The 21,103-nt window shown below is 30.9% G+C and overlaps 2 protein-coding genes across 3 annotated transcripts; one reads left to right on the top strand and one right to left on the bottom strand.

Annotated features, from left to right (window-relative positions):
- The first annotated feature begins 5,709 nt into the window (after nt 1–5,709).
- LOC129321551 (uncharacterized) lies at nt 5,710–8,924 on the top strand. Its single transcript, XM_054967348.1, has 3 exons — nt 5,710–5,925; nt 6,803–7,217; nt 8,316–8,924. Exons 2-3 carry the CDS (start codon nt 6,871–6,873, stop codon nt 8,803–8,805), a joined length of 837 nt encoding a protein of 278 aa, XP_054823323.1. The 5' UTR covers nt 5,710–5,925; nt 6,803–6,870; the 3' UTR covers nt 8,806–8,924.
- A 789-nt stretch (nt 8,925–9,713) lies between these two features.
- Nucleotides 9,714–14,676, bottom strand: LOC129323189 (MOB kinase activator-like 1B). Of its 2 annotated transcripts, none has more exons than XM_054969788.1 (7): nt 14,527–14,676; nt 12,052–12,100; nt 11,852–11,960; nt 11,597–11,690; nt 10,610–10,743; nt 10,361–10,524; nt 9,714–10,121 (listed from the first exon to the last, which is right to left on the bottom strand). In XM_054969788.1, the coding sequence occupies exons 1-7, from the start codon at nt 14,547–14,549 to the stop codon at nt 10,047–10,049; spliced, it is 648 nt and encodes a 215-aa protein (XP_054825763.1). In that variant the 5' UTR covers nt 14,550–14,676; the 3' UTR covers nt 9,714–10,046. The 2 variants fall into 2 exon arrangements, with proteins under 2 accessions (XP_054825763.1, XP_054825762.1); XM_054969787.1 differs by lacking the exon at nt 14,527–14,676 and adding an exon at nt 14,382–14,514.
- Between the last annotated feature and the right edge of the window lie 6,427 nt (nt 14,677–21,103).

Genomic DNA, 21,103 nt, shown 5'->3' with positions numbered 1-21,103 from the left:
TCAAATGATTGAAAGTAGAATAAGTGCATTGTGTTTGCATGGTTATGTGTTGTGCCTCATATAAGACTACAAGTGTATAATGTGACATTGAGATGTCAAATTGTGCTTGTGATGTGATATATGTAATATTATGTGCCAATCAGGAGTATTGGTCTTTTTGAACTTGATTTAAGGCTTAAAGTAGTCCAATGAGGCAAGGTATGAGAATTAAACGTTAAGGTACTTAATTTAAAAAAAAGTAACTTTTTTACACTTGGATGTCTAATTTAAAATCAAACCATTAGATCGTGATCAAACTTTTCATATTAAATAGTTTATGTTACAAGCTTCGTGTAGGTACTTGAATTACTCCAATCGGATATCGAATGTAAAAAATGCGAGCAACAAAAATTCATATCTGAAATCTATCATAACAGCAGAATATGATACATGCAATGTGGCACATAGCACATAGCAAGAGTTTATGGCTTTGTACCACATACCGTGGAGCATGTGGTACAAGCCATGATGCTTGACACATTTTTTTCAAAATGTATTTGTTTGATTTACTTATGAAGTGAGTGTGCGTGTACGCTTTTGTAAGCCCTATTTATTAAACTTTAAACTTATGTATAACATATTTCAATGAAGTTGGGATCCCACATTTTGAAAATAATTTAAGAGCTTATATCTTTGTCATTATGTTGTAGTTGTAATGTAAGGTATGAAGGTGTAAGTAAAGTTCGAGGTAAAAAAAGGACTTTACAATATGAATTAGCCTAAATTTAATTTTTTTTCAAGTGCATAGGAGACTTTTTTATTAGAAAATGAGGTTAAATCAACCTAATGGAATTGGCAATTAGGGCTATAGCTTATATCTTGAGATATTTTTTTTAATTGCTCATAAGTAGCTATTAGAGATAATTATATTCGAAATATGGTCAAGTGTTAAATGAAAGCACCTCTCTCAATAAAGATTTGAACATTGGTTCGTCACATTATAAGGAATTATTTTCTTCCACTAAACCTACATTTTTTAATCAACAGTACAATGCTGTAAACACAATATACAAAGATAGATATTTTGGAATGTTGAAAATTGAATTAATTATTGAAATGGTCAAAGTAATAGGTTAAAGATAATGGTCATCGTGATGGTTAAATCTTAGCTAACAAGTCATAAACAAATTTTGTTGATGTAATCAATCAAGGCATTGAATTAATAGCTTATTGATTCAACTGATCACATAAATCTAGTTTTTAATGCTATACATTTTATACATGCCTTTTGTGTAGCTAAAGTCATTGGATTTAAGCAAAAGTAATCTCTTTTGCTAGATCAAATCCTACTCCATTCGAATCATAATATAAGGCATCTTTTAGATATCTTGATTAATTTAAAACATAAGGTATTGGATAACTTTTATGCTTAATTCAAAATATAAAATATTGGGTAACTTTTATAACTATAACCCTACTTCATTTAAAAAAATAATGCATTAAAATTTTAATTATTATTATTGAAATATTTATATAAAGCATTTAATGAGGATAAAATTAAAAATATGTACATTTTTAAAGAAATTAATAAATAATATTTTTAAAAAACATGAATTAATTATTAATATTTTATATTTTGGTTGAAAAGGAGTATATGTTTTGTTGACTTCTATTTATGAAATGAGGCTAAAAAGGAAAGAAGTTTGAATTAGAATTCCAAATGTGGAAATAGCAAGGGAAAGGGCCCCATGTGATTTCGATTGCATGAGCCCCCATCAAACCACACATTTGGGATGACACGTATGACCTTGCTATTTTTGTGGTTTATACCAATAATTTAAAAATTGAATCAAATTGAATGGTTGAATAATTCACCAATCAAGCTAATAGCTAAAATGTCTCTTTTTTTATTTTTTAAAAAAATAATAAATTTTTTTAATTATTTAAATTATGTAACTTATTAAGTCATGATGAATTTAAAATATTTGATTTTATTTTTAAGTGACAATTTCATATTTATTTTATATTTATATTATTATATACATATATAATTTTTAAATTTAATAATTACATTACCAGTTTGATCATTAATCTAATTTAATTAGACTATATAAACTATGAATTGTTGATATTTTTAGTTCAAAATTCAGTTCGAATTTAAAACCATTGGTTTACACACACCATTTGCTAAGGAACGGGGCATTTGGTAATTGTGGCAGCGAATTTCTCCACTTGCATACTCGGTTACATGATGCTGTGGGAATTGAAGGAATGCTCACGCCTTTATGGGCGCCGCTGTGGACAGCTAAGCTCTTCTTGCAGACTTCAAAGTTCAAACTTGGTTGGCATAATTGAATGCAAACTATTGCTATTGGGTTAAATTAATATTTAAGCTAATTAATATTAGTATACTAATACTCAAATATTCCACCCGTCATAAGTTATAAAATATTTTAAATAAAATTTTATATATCATTAAATTCATTTAATAATTTTATTTTTTAAAATATAAATATAAATTTTAAAAAATATTCCTTATTTAATAACCTTAAGTTCACAGTTAATTAGTATTAAACAGTGAGAGAAAGGATAATATTAAAATAAATTTATTTAATAAAATTTTAATTTTTTTAAATATTTTATATTTTAAGATAATAATTTTTTTAAAAAATATTATATAATTTGAAATGAAAGAAGTAGTATTTTTGGCCACCTAATATTAATTTTAAAATTGATACATGTAATATTAGTAGTTTTTTTTATTTATGTCTAGTTTTACCGATTTGGCGATTTGCATATCCCATACTTTAAAACGTGGGATTCGCACAATCAGTGATGCGCAGGAATAAATAGCTGTAGTTGGTTAAAATTATATGAAAAGTAAAAATTTGTCTTTTTTTTATTGCCCAGTTTTTTTCCCCACCTATTGGCCAATTATAGCTTATGACAATAATTTTTTTTTAACTTTAAAAATCAAACTAGATTTACAAATTCAACTGTTGAACCAAAACTAACTCTTAATCTAGTTCAATTAATATTCCAAAACTAATTATATGGAAGCTGCTCAACAACCGATATAACCAGTTAACAATTGAGAAAACTGGTTGAAGACCAATACCATACATGTTTTTTAAAAAACAGACTGAATTAAGAATTAAAAGATTAAAATTAAAGTTAAATTAAAAAAAATGAAATTATAAAGAACAGCCAGAAACACATTGAGAACTATGGGCCGTGAGTTGCGAATTTTACAAATTTGAAGCTCTGACCCATAACATTTCAGTCACAGTCAGGCTCTAATCCTCCGCGAGCAACCCTTTCTTTTTAATATGAGCGATGTGGGACTTCCTACTAAATGTTTTGCGTACAGACATTATATAATTCAATGCACTCTCTCTCTCTCTCTCTTTTTCTCTCTCTATGATGTTGGTTGATTTTTTTTTTTTTTGGTTGTATCTTGAAGCTTTTTTAATGTAAACACATCTTTTTAGTACTTATGCTTTCTAATATTTATTTATATTTTCATTTAAACTTGATCTTTGAACTTTAGCTTAAATATGAATTAATTTTTTCCTGAATTTTTAAATGAGAGACTTCATTCATAATTAATATAAATCATGTATTCAACAATAATAAATCATTTTACTAAGCATTTATAAACATTTTTTTAAAAATATAAATATTTACATGTATTTAATTATTATTTAGCCATGATACATAAATTGAAAATACATTAATTTAATATTACCTGATTTAACCACAATTCAACTAATAAACCATGAATCAATATTTAGTTCAATTCAATAATCATTTCAAATTTTAAAACCTTAGTATTCTTAAGCAGGGTAGGAATAACTTGTCATGGTTCTATAACTTAATTTTGGACAGTAAAATAAACGCATTCAAGTCCAATAAGCATCAACAAAACTGAACAAAACACTTTATATAGGGTATTATAGCATTTAACAAATCCCAAAACCGAAAACTGCCTTCATATTGTGACGTACATTTCCATCAATTTTTTTGTGTAATTATTTGACTCAGTCAAATTTAAATATTATCTTATCTCATTGGAAGTTACTGTTACAAATTCTATTTTTTGAATTCAATTGACTTGAACTCAAAACCTCGAGGTTAATGATGATAATTTTTTTTTTATTATGACCAGCACCTATAAGTTCATGCACATCAATGACATTAATTTGATGTTGTTGAACCGAAGCGAAGGTAAAAAGGCCAAAAAGCACAATTACAATGAACGAGGTTTGACCGCCATAATCTTCCATGCATGGTTACGCATTTACGTTCTCCCAACTCTCAAACCAAACGTCCATTGATTCAACAGTGTCATTTCTGGACTGAGCAACCTCTAAATTGAGAAAAACCTTAACAAAATTCCTTAGTGTGAAAAGGAAAAAGACAAATTGCTGTGACGAGTAACTAAGAACAGAAACGCTTTTTTTAACAACATGTATAATGTTCTTAACTATCATTCATCCACTGATAGAAAAAAAATTCACGAACATACATCGCATTCAAAAAGTGTCAAACTCTTAAACCTTTTACATTTAAGACGCATTCAAAGGGGTGCTTATTGTCATCAAGCAATGCGATTTATTTTTTTATGACAAAACATTAAGCAACAAGATTATTGGCAAATAAATAAACACTCTTTTACACAGTACCCTTGATGATAAAATATACAAACATTTTATTCTCAACAAGTTAACTTCGCACTTCTTGTTCACAATCTCTGCACCGAACGAAAACCTTATAATGTGTGGATGGAAATACCAATCATTGCTCTCAGATATTTGGGACATATTAGAGTCTTCGAGTGCTATCTCGTTTTCTCTCATCCGCCATGGTGGGAATCTAGCTGCTAATTGTCTAGCAGATTTGGCTTTGAGGGAGTTGAAACTAGGCCATTTTGGGTACAATCATCTGATGCTGAGATCTAGTGCTGCTTCTTTCTTTATTTCTTAGCTGTTTTGTTAATGTTTAGTTTTTGCCCTTGTATTTTTCTTGTCGTGAACTTTTTAATATCTCTCTCTCTCTCTCTCTCTCTCGACTGGCCGGGCCCCACAAAAGTGGGACCTTATTGCAAAATGACTTTTAGAGCTACAAAAAAGGCATGCTTTCTATTTGTTTGGTTTCCTAGCCGGATCCACTTTTATTGCCTTCGTGATCATATTTCCTCATGAACACAATCTCACAATTTCAATCAAACATTCAAATTCAAGCTACAAAAAAATAAATTTCTATCAAACATTCAAACTATAAAAAATAATATATATTTATATAGCTCTAATTGGTATGGAACGTGGGCATAAAATAAGCAATAAAATAATATATTTTATGTGTAATGTTTGTATGACTAATACGCTAAATTGTATTTTTTTTTGAAAAAAAAATAATGGCTTCATGCAAACAATACATTTTTTTGGTTACCTATATGTATTTTTTTTTTGTGTGGAGACAATCATATTTAAGATACCTTTTAGCACTACATAAAAATATCTTTTTTAACAAGGATTCAAAGCACGTTGTGAGGGAGAAATTAGCCCCTTGTACTATACTTGATTGTGTTAATATTGAATCTTTTTAAAAATAAAATAAAATAAGGGTTGCTAGTGTTGGGCCAACTCTATTTGGACCCTTCGGACCAGAACCCACGTGGAAATGGGTCTTGGTGCTTGGATCCCATCACCACCACCAACATTGTTTCAGTCTTTGGTCTCTAACACACAGACACCGAAGACTTTTCTGTCCGATTATAAAATTCCGTTACTGTATTGTGATCTGTGATTCGCAGAAGAAACTCTTCTTGATTCATGAAATCATTGCGATTACAAGAGTGGGGAGGGAGGGAGAGAGATAGCGGACGCTGTTCTGCTTTCTGCAGCCAAACCAATCATCCTTTATTGATATCGTAAATTATTTACCGTAAGCTCTAAACCCCTCTTAATCTCATGATTGTTTTACTATTTCTTTCTTTGCCTTTTCGACCTTTTTTTTTATAACCCCATCATTTGGTGTTAACTGTAAAGTACCTAATTATTCATCTGATATCAGTGGCTAAATCTCAACTTTTTTCCTTGGCCTCATGCTCAATCAGTCTCTCCCCAAAGAAAAAGAAAGAAAATGGTACTTCAGCTCTAGTAATGTCTAGAAGAACGAGATGGTTTAGAAATTGTTGGGTTGCTTGATGGCATGATAAATTTCCCCAGTTTATAGATGTATCCGTTTGTCTTCTTTTCCACTAACATCCCCTTGCTGACTGGGTTTCGAGTTTCTTGCTCTTGACTTTAGCGTTGCCCCGGTGGGACTTTTCTGTTTGCTATTTTCGATTTTGATATAAATTTTTGTTACTGGTTTCCTTTGTTAATATACACCCCGGATTATTTTTTCCCCTTTTCTCCCTTCAAAGTGATCATTTCACGTTGACTTGCTGTTAAGGGAATCTCAAGAAGATGAACTGTTTCAAGTTCGTCTAATTAGCAGACTTTTCCTTTCCTTCTTTACCGGGAAAACTGAGGGCCATGGAGGACGTGTTTGGTCGGTGTTGCTAATTGGCATCGATTGCTAAAAGCAGATAGGAAACTTCCCAATCTATTTCCCTCTTGAACTGTTAGAAAAAGTACGAAAAGAAAAAGGATCTACTTTTTCTGGCACCCCGCACCCTGTTAGAAATTACACCAAAGAATTAAAGAAACACTTGTAAATACTAATTATTCGATACAAAAGCTGTAAAGCATGCTTTTTGTCTATCATGGCTGCTTGTCGAAGTTTCAAAGCTGACGTCTGATTTCATTCAAAACAGGTGATCATCTATCTATTAGCTAGCATTGGAAAAGCAAATCCAGAGATTTGTAAAAACATATCAGAAAAATGGGATCTTTCAAAGGTCATGCATTGCCAGGGACACTCTTTCTTCTAGTAGGGGTTTGGCATATATGGGGTGCTATGGTGAGATTTGTATCTAACCCAAAAACTTTCCGGGTCCGGGTCTGGAATCCCGTGAATGGATTTGATGGGAGGTTCAAGCATTTGGAGCTCTATGTCATATTAATTGGTGCTTTCATTGACCTGTGCATCGAGTTCTTGTATGCAACCCATCTCAAGTTTACTGTAAATGGGGTCTTGAATCCATCTCATATGAACAATTTTGAACACTCAGGAATGCTTCTTATGTTTTTTATCTTCAGTATTGTTGCTCTGCTTGCGGAGAAGACAAGGTTAGTACAATAGTTTTCCTCAATAATTTTTTTCCCCAATCGTTTTCCTTGATGTTTCTGGCAATTTCCTGCTTCATCAATTTCTTTGCATGTAAGTTAACTTTTGGGGTTTGGGTTTATGGGGTGAATCAATAGTTGAAATTAGGTGAACTGGAGGTCCATTAGGTGCATGTGAGGCTCAGGGCAATTTTCATAGCTAGGTTGGTCATGTAAACAGTACTTGTGAGATTAGGACTTTGGGTTTGATGTCTTTGATATGATTAATTTTTTTTAATAATTTTTAGGTAGGAATTATGGTGTGATAATGTTTAATCTAAGCGTCACATTTATTGTTTGGTTGCATCATTTGTACATCACGTAATGGGGGCCGATATATTTGCATTATTCATGAATCTGATCATTCTTAAAAAAGACAGCATTATGACTTCCAGTGATTTCCCCTACAAGGATTGGTGATTTTATCCTAATCATTTGTTATTGCATATTTCTTTTCCCTTGTTTTCTCGATCTTTGTTTCAATATAATTATTTATTTGTCTGATTTGGGTCCATGCCTCTATGGACCCGGCTGCATAACAAAAAATACAAAAATAATTATTTGTCTCCCAATGATTAAGATACGTCTCATATAGTGCATGAAATCTGATTGAATATTTACTGTAATTGCTTTAAACTTCCTAAATGTCGTAATAGAGAACTATTAATTAGCATTCACTCACACAACTTAAAACTATTTCCTTTGATTACAAGATGAGTTCAAAGGTCTGAAAACCTACACTATGGGGTGAAAAGATACCACTTCCAAAAAATAGTATAATTTTTAACATGTAAGTGATTTTAGCATGATATCAATTTATCTACCACCAAGTGACTAAGAATTCGGGCCATGTTTGGTGTACTTAATGAAAAAGAATCCCTTTTTCTTGGCACTGAAATAGAAATGTGTAATATTTATTATACTCTGTTGTTATCACTCAATAGTAACAGTCTCTTTATTATAAATTTTATTTAGGGGCTCAAAAAAAATCTCATTTGTAAAATCACTTCTTTCCACCTTGCTAAGCATATTCTTCCTGCAAATTGCTTTTTCCACGTTCAGATTTTTTACATTGCCGGAAGGTGCTCTTTGTTTGATAGCTGCCACAGCATTCTGTGCAGAGTATCTTCTATTCTACTTTCACTCAACAACCCACAAGGGTCTTGAAGGTTACTTCCACACCATCCTTGTGCTTCTCATAGGACTCTGCATTGTGTCAGCGATTGCTGGCGCCATCTTCCCTACCAGCTTTCCAGCAGACTTATGCAGTGGCGTTGCCATAACACTCCAAGGCATCTGGTTCTGGCAAACTGCCTTTGTTCTTTATGGCCCCATGATGCCGCATGGTTGTGTTCTTAAGGGTGATGAGATCATGTGCCATTCTGAGAACAGTGAGGTTAGGGGTGAATTGCTTGCCAACTTTCAGCTCTTTCTTTTGGTGTTTGTAGTTCTTGTTGGAACTGTTGTAGCATATGGCTTTGCAGCTTCAAGATATGGGAATTCTAATGTGAAGAGCTTGCATTCTGTTCAGGATGGATTAGGTCATGATTGAAAGTGTAGTCTGTAATATTCCAATTTTTTGTCTGGTCACTTGAGGAATAATAAGAGCATGGAAGTTCATGTGTAATATTGTTATCAGCTGTTAAATGAGAGAATATTTTTGTTGTGAAATGACTTTTTAGAGATCAAAAGTAAAAAATAAATAAATAAATAAAAAATGAAGATATTCTTTTTGCAACAATGCATTGTCCTCCCTCCACTTCTAAACGTATGGACCAGTTGAGATTTTTTTTTTTTTTTGGGAAGTTGAGATTGTTTTGATTGTAAACATAAGGCCTTTTGGCTCCTACAGTCTTTTTTTTTTTTTTCAAACTACCCTTATTATGACACATAATTTACCCAATTAATTTTCTTACTCTATAAGAATTAATTATCTAATTTTTATATTTAACACTAGAGGAAGCAAATTATGATAGGTGGTGGTGGTGGTGGTGCGATGTTTTTTAAGAAGGGCTCACCGGGTTCTCTTGGATTGTATAACCCAATCCTCTGATCACTCATGAGCTAACTTTTGCTAAATTCTTACGCTGCAAAAATCTCAGCAACAAAATCTGCAAAATCTCAATAAAGGAATGGAACCTCGCTTTCTTATTATTTTTTATTTTATTTCATTCCATGTAACGGACAAGTTTTTCATTCACTCTTTGCACTCGATATAAATATGCTTTGTCAACAAGAAACTCGTTAAACGATTGCTACAATAGGCTCGCCAATTCACATTTCACTTTATTTGAAATTTTATTAGCTCATCGCTCTTATAATGGGGATGCAAGAGATGTTTAGAATTTCTCAAAATCCGTAAAATTAAACATCATCACATTGACTGTATAGCTTCATTTCTTCTATTCTACCCCAGGTGCAAAGGAGGACGTCAAAATTAAAAGGTGCTACACAGGGTAATTGATAGTTCAACTTCAAGCATAAACTGAAAAAGTCTAGATAATCAATCAGCAACAGAGAGATATCTACATGATTAGATCGTTAGCACTGACTTGTATATTCTTCAACAAGCTTTCCAGCAGGGAACGTAAAGCAGAAAAATATTTAGCAGCCATTCATGGTGCCCCATTACCACTCCTATTTGTTGTGTGAATAACGAAGCTTCACTTACAGTCACAAGACCCTATGCCAGAAGAATGCATACATGGGGGGTTTCTTTAGTCAAACATTAATGAGCAGTGTTCATCAAATTCAATACATTAGCTATGCTTCCTATATGATTCCATCAATTATTCAGTATGGAACAATTATGGATTCTATAAGCTCCTGAAGTGGAGCCAACTCCTTCTTGTCAATCAGCCCAAACTCCTGCATGATTAAGACTTTATTATTAATATCTAACTTATAGTAACCATGGCTAAAATGATTTTCTTCAACACAACGGAGATCAATATTAGCCAAGGAAAGAGAGGTTTCTGAAAAGCCCTTGGGGGAAAAATTAAGGCCATACAGGACTATTGGAGCTAACACAGGGGAGGAAAAGATAGAAATGATATTATCATTACAAATGCACAGAACAAATCAGTAATGAATATCATGAAACTTACGCAGGTAAAGAGGATGAAATGCTTGAAGCATGTGTTTAGGTGGGCCTCTTCTTTAAGGCTCACAATTTTTTGGAAGTGGGAATGGTATATGTGAGCATATACACGAAACAATCGCTTGAATATTGTCTTCACCACATCCTTGAAGTTGGGGGGAAATGGTGTACCTGCATGCATAATTCCATATATTAGAGTACATAATTAGTGGTAATGATTTTAAGATTTTAGGATACAACAAAATATAATCTCTACCAAGCTTCTGAGGGAATATGGATTCATCATCAAGCTGTGCTCCAATCCAGTCCATTAGATATTCTACATATTTTGGAGCAGAAACCTCAATAGGCTTCTTGATTTGTACACCATCTGCCCATCTATACTCGTACCTATGTAAGTTTTCACATAAGAACACAAATAAATATAGAACAAATGACTTTGAAATGAACTAGGGGCGGCTGGAATCATCATTAACATTGACAGAATGATATTTGATAAGAAAGGTACTGGTGACCAAAGCGTTTTGACAGTTCAAAATTACAAGTAGTGAGCTCATCATTTATGCAAGCTTGTATAAAAGATTCTATTGCACTTACAAAATAAAATGCGTTTCAGGGAAAACTCTGCCTTCTATGCTTTTATATAGCAAGGATAATGAGACTACCATCTATCTCTTTCAATTGACATGAGATGTTAAAAAAACTGGCCAACCCCAAAAAATGATTATTTGGCTCACAATACGAGTAGGAACCACACCGGCTTTCTCTAAATTTAACCACAAGGCACAAGGCCATTGGAAGAGTGGAACAACTTTTAACATCTGGTTTAAGTTGTTTTTGGTTCATAACTTCTACACACCCAGATCCCCATTGTTAATAAAATCATCAAAAGTACTATGGTATAAGAAAAATAACGATAAAAGATAATGAAGGTTAATAACTTCTGTTCAAAGGGGATTCTGAGTCCTGACATGTAGATATTGACAATTTATGGCTAAATGATCTATGCTTGACAACACAAGTACACAACCCATCATTCTTAATTTTTTGTAGCTACCTGTTGCCTCAAGTAAGAAAAACGCAATTCAGCTAAAAGAATTAATGGTTGACAGTAACATCTAACCGGATTTCAATAATCATATAATTAAAAAAAAATCATCACAGATAACTTTGAAAAGACTTTCAATATCATGCTGGACAATTGTTTCAAATAAAAGAAAGCAACTCAATTAATTTTGCATACTTAGGTCCAGCAGACATTGTCCGGCAATTCTCAGGAGTACAGAACTCTGTTAGGGTACCATAAAGCAGATTCACCTGATTGAAGAAGTCCACAGCTGCAATATGGGCCAGAAACAGAAAATTATTGTATTTCAGTATTATGCTGATGCATACAAGGGATAAATTCAGGCAAGACTATAATCTGAAAGAGAAGACAAAAATGCAACAGTTAAATACGCTGTTCTCAAGAAAGCATGAGAGAGAGAATGAAATTTACTGTTGACAGCAAGCCATTCATTTAAATCCTCCCCAGGAGGCAGCTTTACTGCTTCCCTCAGATTTCCACTTCCTAATGTGGCATCAATGTGCTGTCTAAGCTGAGCTCCCTGCAATACACCGTAATAACAATTTCAACGAACAAAATGCATCAAATTGGATAAGCAGATCCCAGAATATATTTCAATAAAAGGGACCAACCTTGCTACCAGAAGGTGCACTCTTTTTTGGTCGGAATGTTCGCTGGCTTCTGTTGCAGAATGATTCATCAGGTAAAACACGCCAATATAGTGATGGAAAAGAATCAATCAAAACATAATCACTATAGTTATGGAAACTTTGACGAAGGCACTAATCATGCAAAGTTGCACCCATGCTATTCCTCAAAATTATCCTCAAAATTATTCTGGAAAGTTTTATCGCACTGCTATCAGACCGGCAATGTTATATAGTAGTGAATGCTGGGCTCTAACGGGACAGCAAGAGCATAAAGTTGGAGTAGCAGAGATGAGAATGTTACGATGGATGTGCGGACATACACGTAAAGATAAAATTCGAAATGAGCACATACACGAAAAAGTGAGGGTGGCACCTATTGAGGAAAAAATGGTAGAAAATCGGTTGAGATGGTTTGGGCATGTACAAAGAAGACCAAGGGAGGCACCAGTGAGAAGAGTGGAACATATAACTTTGAGTCCGATTAAGAGAGGTAGAGGAAGGCCTAAGAGAACACTCTTGGAAGTTGTTGAACGCGATCTCTTAATTAATAATATTCCTTAAAGCTTGATAAATGATAGAGCACAATGGCGTCTTGCAATCCATGTAGCCGACCCCACCTAGTGAGATAAAGGCTTGTTGTTGTTGTTGTTGTTGTTATAAGCAATGTCTTTCAAATACAAGTATGCATCTGTGGAAACTGGATTACTTCACAGTTTTGATGTATGCTTATGTCTTTATTGTAGATCTTTTTTTATTTGGTTACCCAAATTATCAAAAGATGTCATAATGTGGTGCGCCAAGTACTGAAAATGCAATTGTGGCAGTCTCAGGAGCAGCAAAGTAGCAATTAACAGGTTAGATGATGCCCCAAATTTTTGCATCAATGTTATAAAAGCACAGATGCAATTTTCAAAAGATGGATGCTTAGTTTTGGGACATCCTGCATCATTTTTCTGCATAAAAGCTTAAAATAATTTGTTTCAAGCATGACCATGAGGGTTCTTCAACTGGTCATGATCTCAACAAAGACAAATTCAATCTGCATTAAGAGTTTAAGAGATGCAATTAGCATACTGCAATACTATGGTCAGCCAATCAAAACCTATTAACAATTCATTCCACATCAAATTTTAATTCTTGGAGACAGGGAATGATGGAAGCATGGCTATGTAGATTAACAAAAATAACACCAGATTAATGACATAACAGATTCTGCAAGGACAACGCAATGGTACAAGTTAAATCTCCTCCTCATCCCCATTTCATAATCGAAAATTGGGTCAACTTAATCTAACACATCAGGGAATTAGCAGTACTCATTAGTTCATTACTACCCAAAGCTTGATCCTTTTTACACCTGGAGTATCTTAGCAAAATCCAATCTTAATCAAAACAACAAGAGGTTGCAACAGCAAGCACTTTAAGAGAAACTCAATAATCAGTAAACCTAATCTAATATTATGTTGCCAGCCCAAAAAAAAAAAATCTAACATTATGCTTGGAGAGAATAGGTGAGGACTATTTTGTTAGGCCAGTAGGATTCAAGTGGGAAAATCATAGGTAATCGTTGCTATGTACTAGCTGAAGTTTGATCCTATTTACGCTTGGATTTTCTAAGCAAGTCAATTTTGATAAAATCGTCAAGATAAGGTTACAACAATAAGGATTGTAATCTAATTTGTGTTCGGCTTAAAACAGGTCAAGAACATTGTGGTAAGCCAGCAGGAGTCAAGCTAGGGAATGGGAGGCAAAAATTGCTTAAGATCCAATAATTATGACACTTGGAAGGTCTACGCAAAATCCAAGCTTAATTAAAATGACAAGATGAGATCGGGACAGGAAGACAAAACATTAGTTAGTTAATTTACCATGCATAAACGGGAACTCCAGTGCTTTGATGGAATTCCATGCCAAGTTATATGTAAAAACCTAATAATTATTGATTATCCAACATATATGCACACAGGCTCAATAGAGAACTTCCGCAATCCACAAAACCACCTCGTTATGGAAAATCTCAATGCCACAGACCAGTTAGTCATCGTTCGTGTTATAGTCATGTCAATAAAGTTGTGAACACTTCTTTATTGAACGCATACCATTGGATCAAAGGATAAATGATAAATTACAAAACAGTATAACTACTCGCCAAATTTTCTTACATACTCTTTTGCGTTTTGGAAGAGACAGAAAATGCTGACGCAAATTACAAGACATAGCGAAATTTTAAGAGTCCGATTACGATGTCAGATTAAATCCAGAAACAGATAAATCATCAGATTTTAACAACTCTACATAGAACAAAAAGTTACCCACTAAGGCAGATCGGGATCATAGGACAGCTAAGAATATAACCATTCAAAGCAAAATCAAAAGACTGAAACAACAAAAATACTTGATTAGGAAGACACCCCATAAGCATGAATTATTAGTCAAAATCTAAGATCTTACACCCACCTGCCTATACCGAAGAGGCTCATGGCTTGGATGAGAAGGGGGGGGGGGGAGCTTCTTCCTCTCGGGTCTGTTTCTTCGGGGATGCCTCTGGACTCAAAAATTACCACCGGGTGCTCGTTCTGGTTCGGTGCTGAACTGGAAAAAGTCTACAGCATTTTTAGTCAGAGAAAAAGTCTCCATCTTTGCTAATTGAAATTACCGAATTAACACAAAGGGAAATTATGGATATATAGTAACTTTTAGGCTGATTCCTTAATTACTATGTCGATTTTATGAGAATACAAAATACTTTGACTGGGAAAGTTCGGTGGGAAATTTTGTTCTCTCTCTCTCTCTCTTTTTTAAATACCCTCTCTCACTCATTATAGAATACTTATTTATATTTTTTCTGCTTAAAAATTTCATATTCTCCATAAAAGTAATAAATTATTTTTAAATTAATATAATTTTTTTATATCCATCACTGTTTAATACGTTATTTTATTTTAAAATAAATATAAAATAATTTATTTATAATGAACATTTTTAAAATATATTAATTATATTTTAAAATATTGAAATTATTTTATATTTTTTAATATTTAATTGTTAACAAATATCTTATATTTTTTAATAAAAAATAAAATATTTTTTAAATAATTTAATAAAAATAATATTTTATTAATTATGTCAATTTTAATATCATCATTCTTTTCTTATTATATTTTCTTTCACTTTATTTAATGCTTTACAAATAAAACTATATTAAATTAGGGCAGTTTAAGATATTTTTATTTGTGCTTTAAAAAATTAAAATTATAATGTATATTTAATAAATTTTATTAATATATATGATTTTATTAAAAATATTTTATAAATTAAAATAAAAGAAATATATATATAATTTATTGTACAGGTAATTTAGTTAAAAATAACTTAATTTGTGAGTAAATGAGTGTATTATTATTAATATTTTTTTTTTCGGTTGAGTGAGTGAGTGTTTTTTTTTTTTTTTTTTTTTGAAAGGACGAGTGAGTATCAGTTATTGAATCGCGATCCTTGAACTCGCCACGTGTAGATGCACCGGCCTGGATAAGCCATTTTTTTCGTGAGCGGCATCCAGCTAAGCGAGGGCAATATAATTGGCCAAAAAAATCCGTAGATTCAAGGTTAATTTGTCTCTTTAAATTTAAAAATCAGGAATTAATTAAGTAAGAAAAATTATAACTAATGCATAATGTGACAATTATGTGATATAAATAATACTCCTCTTGTTTCAAACACAAGACTGATTTTGAATATCTTACATATTTCTACGAGTGATTAATATTTTTTTAAATCAGCATAAGAGCGTTAAAATTACTTATCTGCCTTCATTGATATGGTCCATTTCTCTTGCATATTCAAAAAGAGCGTGTTAATCTTGCATAATTGTAAAGCATATCAAAATTATTGTAGATCTACATAGATATTTTTTAATATTCCTCTTCTTATTATGTTCTCTCACTTTAATATTTTTTCATAAATAAAATATTAGATAAAAGATATTTTTAAAAGTCTATATTTTTATTTTAAAAAAATAAAGCTGTAAAATATATTTAGTAAACTTTATTAGTATATTTGATTTTATTTAAAAATATTTTATAATTTAAAAAATATTTTTTAATAAGTACAAAGTTAATTAACTTTGTCTTATATTAACAATTAAAAGGAGTATATTGCCGTGTAGTTGAGTGGCACAACCATTAAAGTCGTGTGAATATAACTCAGTAATTAATTATTGATTGTTAAAGGTGGTAGAGCTGGGGGAAAACTTGAAGCTTTTTCATGATCATTTTGATGCGCAACGAAACCCTCAATAGAACATTCCAGAACTAAAAAAGGTTGGTGGCGGAGTAATTAATGTCGAGTGTGATTATGTTGGGCAAGTTTAAAAGACATTACATTTGTCACATGACTTTCGTGTGTGCATCTATGCAAGATTTCCCCCTTTTCTTTTGAAATAAGGAAGCAATTAAAATATTTTTAATAAAATTACATCTCTCAATAAATTAGTAGCATAGTTAATTATAGTTCTTCTAGTCTTATTTACAAAATAAAGAAAAAATTTTTTATCATATTTACAAGCCACATCACTAAATTTTCATAACAATTTTTTCCTTTTATCTTTTATTACATGTTAAAAAGAACAAATATATTATTAAAATATATATATTTAATAGAGATAAAAAAATTTTAAGACAGGATTAATAAGTTTTAATGTTCTTATTGATTCTGATAAAATATGTTAAAAATTACGTATAAATAGAAATAGAGAAATATAAAAGTACACACTGTTATCATGTTTACCTGTATTTAATAGGATATCTTAATTAAAAAACATTACTCATTTTATAAAAAAATGTTAAACATTTTTTTAAAAAAATTAGATGTTAAAAAATTGTAAAAACTCAAAAAAAGGCTGGTAAAAAAAATTTACAGGGCTTTTGTGGTTCCATCCTTATCCAGTTGCTGAGTTTTTGGGAATTAGAAAAGATTGGTTCTTGTTGTGATGGTAATTTTCACAAAGTCAACATCTTTTGTGATTTGACTGAGGCTCTCACTTGTATTAATAATAAAAAAAAATCCTAAAGCGATTCCCTCATCAATTTTATCATGGAGATCAAGGATTTAATCACGTATAAGAGACTGAAATATCACTATCCATCATGTTTAGGACAAAAAAACAAATTATTGTGCTGCATAACTTGTCAATCATTCATCCCAAAACAACATCAATATTCAGATTTTCAATGTGTCACTGCTTGTTTGTAAAAAATTTTGCCTTTTGACTTGACTTAATGTTGTTTTCCCTCCAAGGCTTTGGGCTAGGATCTCTAGTAAACTTTTTTCTAATATTTTTTATAATATCCCAACCTTTTAATTTTGTTTTTTTCTTTTTCTTTAGATTATCCACTTCTATATAAAATAAAAAACATTTGTATATGTCAAACTCCTAAAAAGGTAAAATTCTGTATTTTTTATGATTTTAAAAAAATATCACAATTACACTTTTTATTTTTGAAAAATTTTAAAAAAGTACAAAACTTTATCATTTTAAGGCTTCAAAATATGGAAATATATCTTGTTTTATATGTAGAAACTGATGATTCAAATAAAAAAAAGAAAACAAATTTTGAAAATTAAAACATTATTAAAAAAAAAAACATGTTAGAGACCAGGAGGCCGCAAGGCTTTTACCATGTCCTTATGCTAAGATATACCGAGTAATGTCTTCATGCACGCCAGGATATAGAAAGCAAGTAATTAAAGAAGAAAACTTAAAGCTTGTGCAGAAATGATTTGATAAATACACATATATTCGATATCACGTGCATGTTTATTCTTGTTTCCTTTTAATTATATTCTCGAATCTTACTTGTCTTAACCACTTCATTCATTTGTATTTTTGGCTTTTTAAGGTTTTAAAGTTAGATTTGGTTTGAGCAAAAAAAAAAGAGTGTCATGAAATGTTTCCTTAACATTCCCAATGGACTGTTAGATTCCAGAGAAAGGAATAAGAACAAATATATACGTGAAACGCACAAATTTTGAATAATATGTACTTTTATTACTCTCTCCTTATTTTCTCAAAGCTAGCTACTTTATTTCATCCATTATCCATATGACTTCAACGGTTCAATCATCAGTTATTGATCTTATGTTATTAATTCAACAAAAGGAAAAATAAAAACCAGAAGGATCATAATGTAAGTAATTGTGTACTTACCAACATCCAATGTCACGCACATATATGTCACAATTATTCCCTTTGTTATGCTTGAAATTTGCTTATCTTAATTGTCCATAAAATTGTTTGGGCTAAATTTAAATTTTATTTGACCCAAAACCCAAATTCATGCTTCTAAAAGGAAGGATGCTATTTCAAGAAGTGATGATGGACACGCTCAGAGTAAATGAGATATATGGGGGAAACTTTAGAAAAATTGCAATAAATAATCCTAAAAATTGCAATAAACAAGGGAAAAATTGTTACTTTTGCCTATAAAAGAGAAAACAAGGCATCTACATAAGCCCTTCCAATGCCTTGAACCCAAAGACGTACCCACTTTAAAAATGTTCATCCAGTTCCTCCAAGTCCCTAGGAAGTTTCCAACAATCATTAGAGCAATAGCACATAGTAGAAACCACAACATCCTTGATCCTGTGTTTTTTCGTCTTATATTTTTTATAATTTCTTTTATAACAATATCGATACCATGTCTACCTCCAATCATGTGTAGTTTTTTTTTTTTTTCATTTTTCTTCACCTCTATTTATTTTTATCTTTTATTTTTTAGCACTTGCGTCTGGAAAAATTGTAATAAAGGGCCCCAAAACTCGCTGTTTAATTGAAAAAGTTAGGTCCATCGCACCATTTGAAGATTAGCAGCTCCTCTAACATGCTTACGTTTAGCTCATTGACGATTTTATTGTTATTTTGTACTCTTTTAGGTTCAAAATATAAGTAATTTTTGAAAAAAATTCACATATCGATAAAGTTCTCACTCTCAAAAATTTTTTTTTTTACCTCCAATTCCAATTGTCAGAGCATTTTATGATGAGTAAAAATACTTTACACAAATATTTAAGTTAATAAATATAAAGGGTAAAATGAAAAAAAATTATATGTATTAAGTTGATTATATTTTAAACTAAGATTAATTGAAAGGAAATGTTTATATTTTGAATTGAAAAGAGTTTTTTTTTATTATTGAAAATCACAGATGTTGATAAACTTTTTTTTTAATTTTGTGTGTATACATTCCCTTATTAGAGTCAATCATCTTTGAAATATAATTACGTATTAAATGTGAACACCTCCTTTAATAAAAATTAAAATTTTGATTTGCCATATTGTAAAGGAATAACTCTTTTACTATACCTAATCCCATTAATATTAATAACTTGTTTTACTTGATTTTGTTAGAAGTTAAAAACTAGAGTCGATGGAGTGGAATCAACAAATTTTGATATTCAAGTTTTAAGTCTTGGTATATGCAATTATATTAAATAAATATGCTGAATGTATTCTTGAAATATTAATGAGACCGTCATTGGTAATACCAATGGTTGTGCAAAAGTTTGGTAGTCTTATCCAACCTAATCCAATCCAAACAAACTTAGTTCAATTTAGTCTTGTGAAAAAATTAACTAGAAGGACTAAAAAGACTAACAAGACCAAATTTCATCTTTGGATTAGAATGGACATGAGACTAAGCTTTCAAATTACTTGATTTGGTCCAATCCTATAAAATTATTTAAATATAATTACAAGTATTGTTATTTTTTAATATAGTTGAATGTGAAGCCTGAGATCTAATTATTGAGTGCAATTTATTCCCTAATTTCCTACCTCTCTTCTCTTCATTCACTTTATATGTGTGCACATAATTATTTTATTTAAATATTGACGCTAGATGATATGCTTATGTGAAGATTTGTTGTTAACTTGATGTAATGTATTTTAAACATGTTAAAATTTGTTGAACGTTATTATGGATTGTAACTAAAATACTTTTTATTGTTATTGAAAATTGTGATGGATTTATTATGATTAACTTTCATGTTTTGTGATAAATTTTTGTATAATCATAAGTATTTTTGTTATTTTAATTGAATTTATTAAGTTTAAATTGCTATCTCTTAAGAAGAAAAAAGGAAAAATAAACAAAGAGGTACTAGACTATCAAGATCAATCTTTCAATTTTATGGACAAACTTTGATCTTATTCAACTTTAAGTTAAACTTGAACATGACTAGATTACAAATTATCTAACTCAATCCTTTTAAAAAATATATCAAATTTTGAGTTAGGATAAAATTTGTCTTGTCTGTCCTTTATACAACTTTAGCCTCACATAATGAGGTCTAAATTAGTTTACACAGCCGTGGCAATCAGGTTTTTCATAATATTGGGCAATGAAATGAAAAAAAAAAAAAAAAAGATTCGAGCAAAACCATGTGCAACGAAGCGTTATGTTAACTCGCGTTTCATTGTTTGAATTTGATATAAGATATATATGGAAGTCGAAATTGAAACACGCAATAATTAGTATGGACTATTTTAAAACGTTACGAATTTGAATAATGAATTCAAACAAATAACCAAAGTCAACTTACTAAAACATTAATTAAAATTAAACCTCCCAAATAATTAACTTGGATTACCAATGCGGCTAATAAATGCAAATATTAAAGACAAGGGCGTTAGAAATTAGAACGTAGAGTAAATCCAAGATGGGTGCAAGTGCAGAACACACCTTAAAAAATTTAAATTTTTTTAATAATTAAAAATTTAGGTGAGTTATCCCGAAGGTTTAGTAAGACCGCGAGTACATACTTTCAAATTCAAAAAATATTTATATATTATTTATTAATTAATTTAAATATAGAAAATGACAAATAAAGATCGTGCAAAAATATTAATATCAAATTAAATTTTTTTAACATTGATGTTATTAAATTTCAGTATTTTTTTACTATGTTTCAATGCTAAATTTTTTAATTTGATATTAATATTTTTATAATGTCCTTATTTATTATTTCTCCTCAAACA

This window comes from Prosopis cineraria, unplaced genomic scaffold (genome assembly GCF_029017545.1).
Source record: "Prosopis cineraria cultivar Desert tree isolate PC_DT_omini unplaced genomic scaffold, ASM2901754v1 PC10, whole genome shotgun sequence".
Taxonomy (NCBI): Eukaryota; Viridiplantae; Streptophyta; class Magnoliopsida; order Fabales; family Fabaceae; genus Prosopis; species Prosopis cineraria.
The sequence above is the reverse complement of the archived record's forward strand: the minus strand, read 5'-3'. Positions and strand labels throughout refer to the sequence as shown.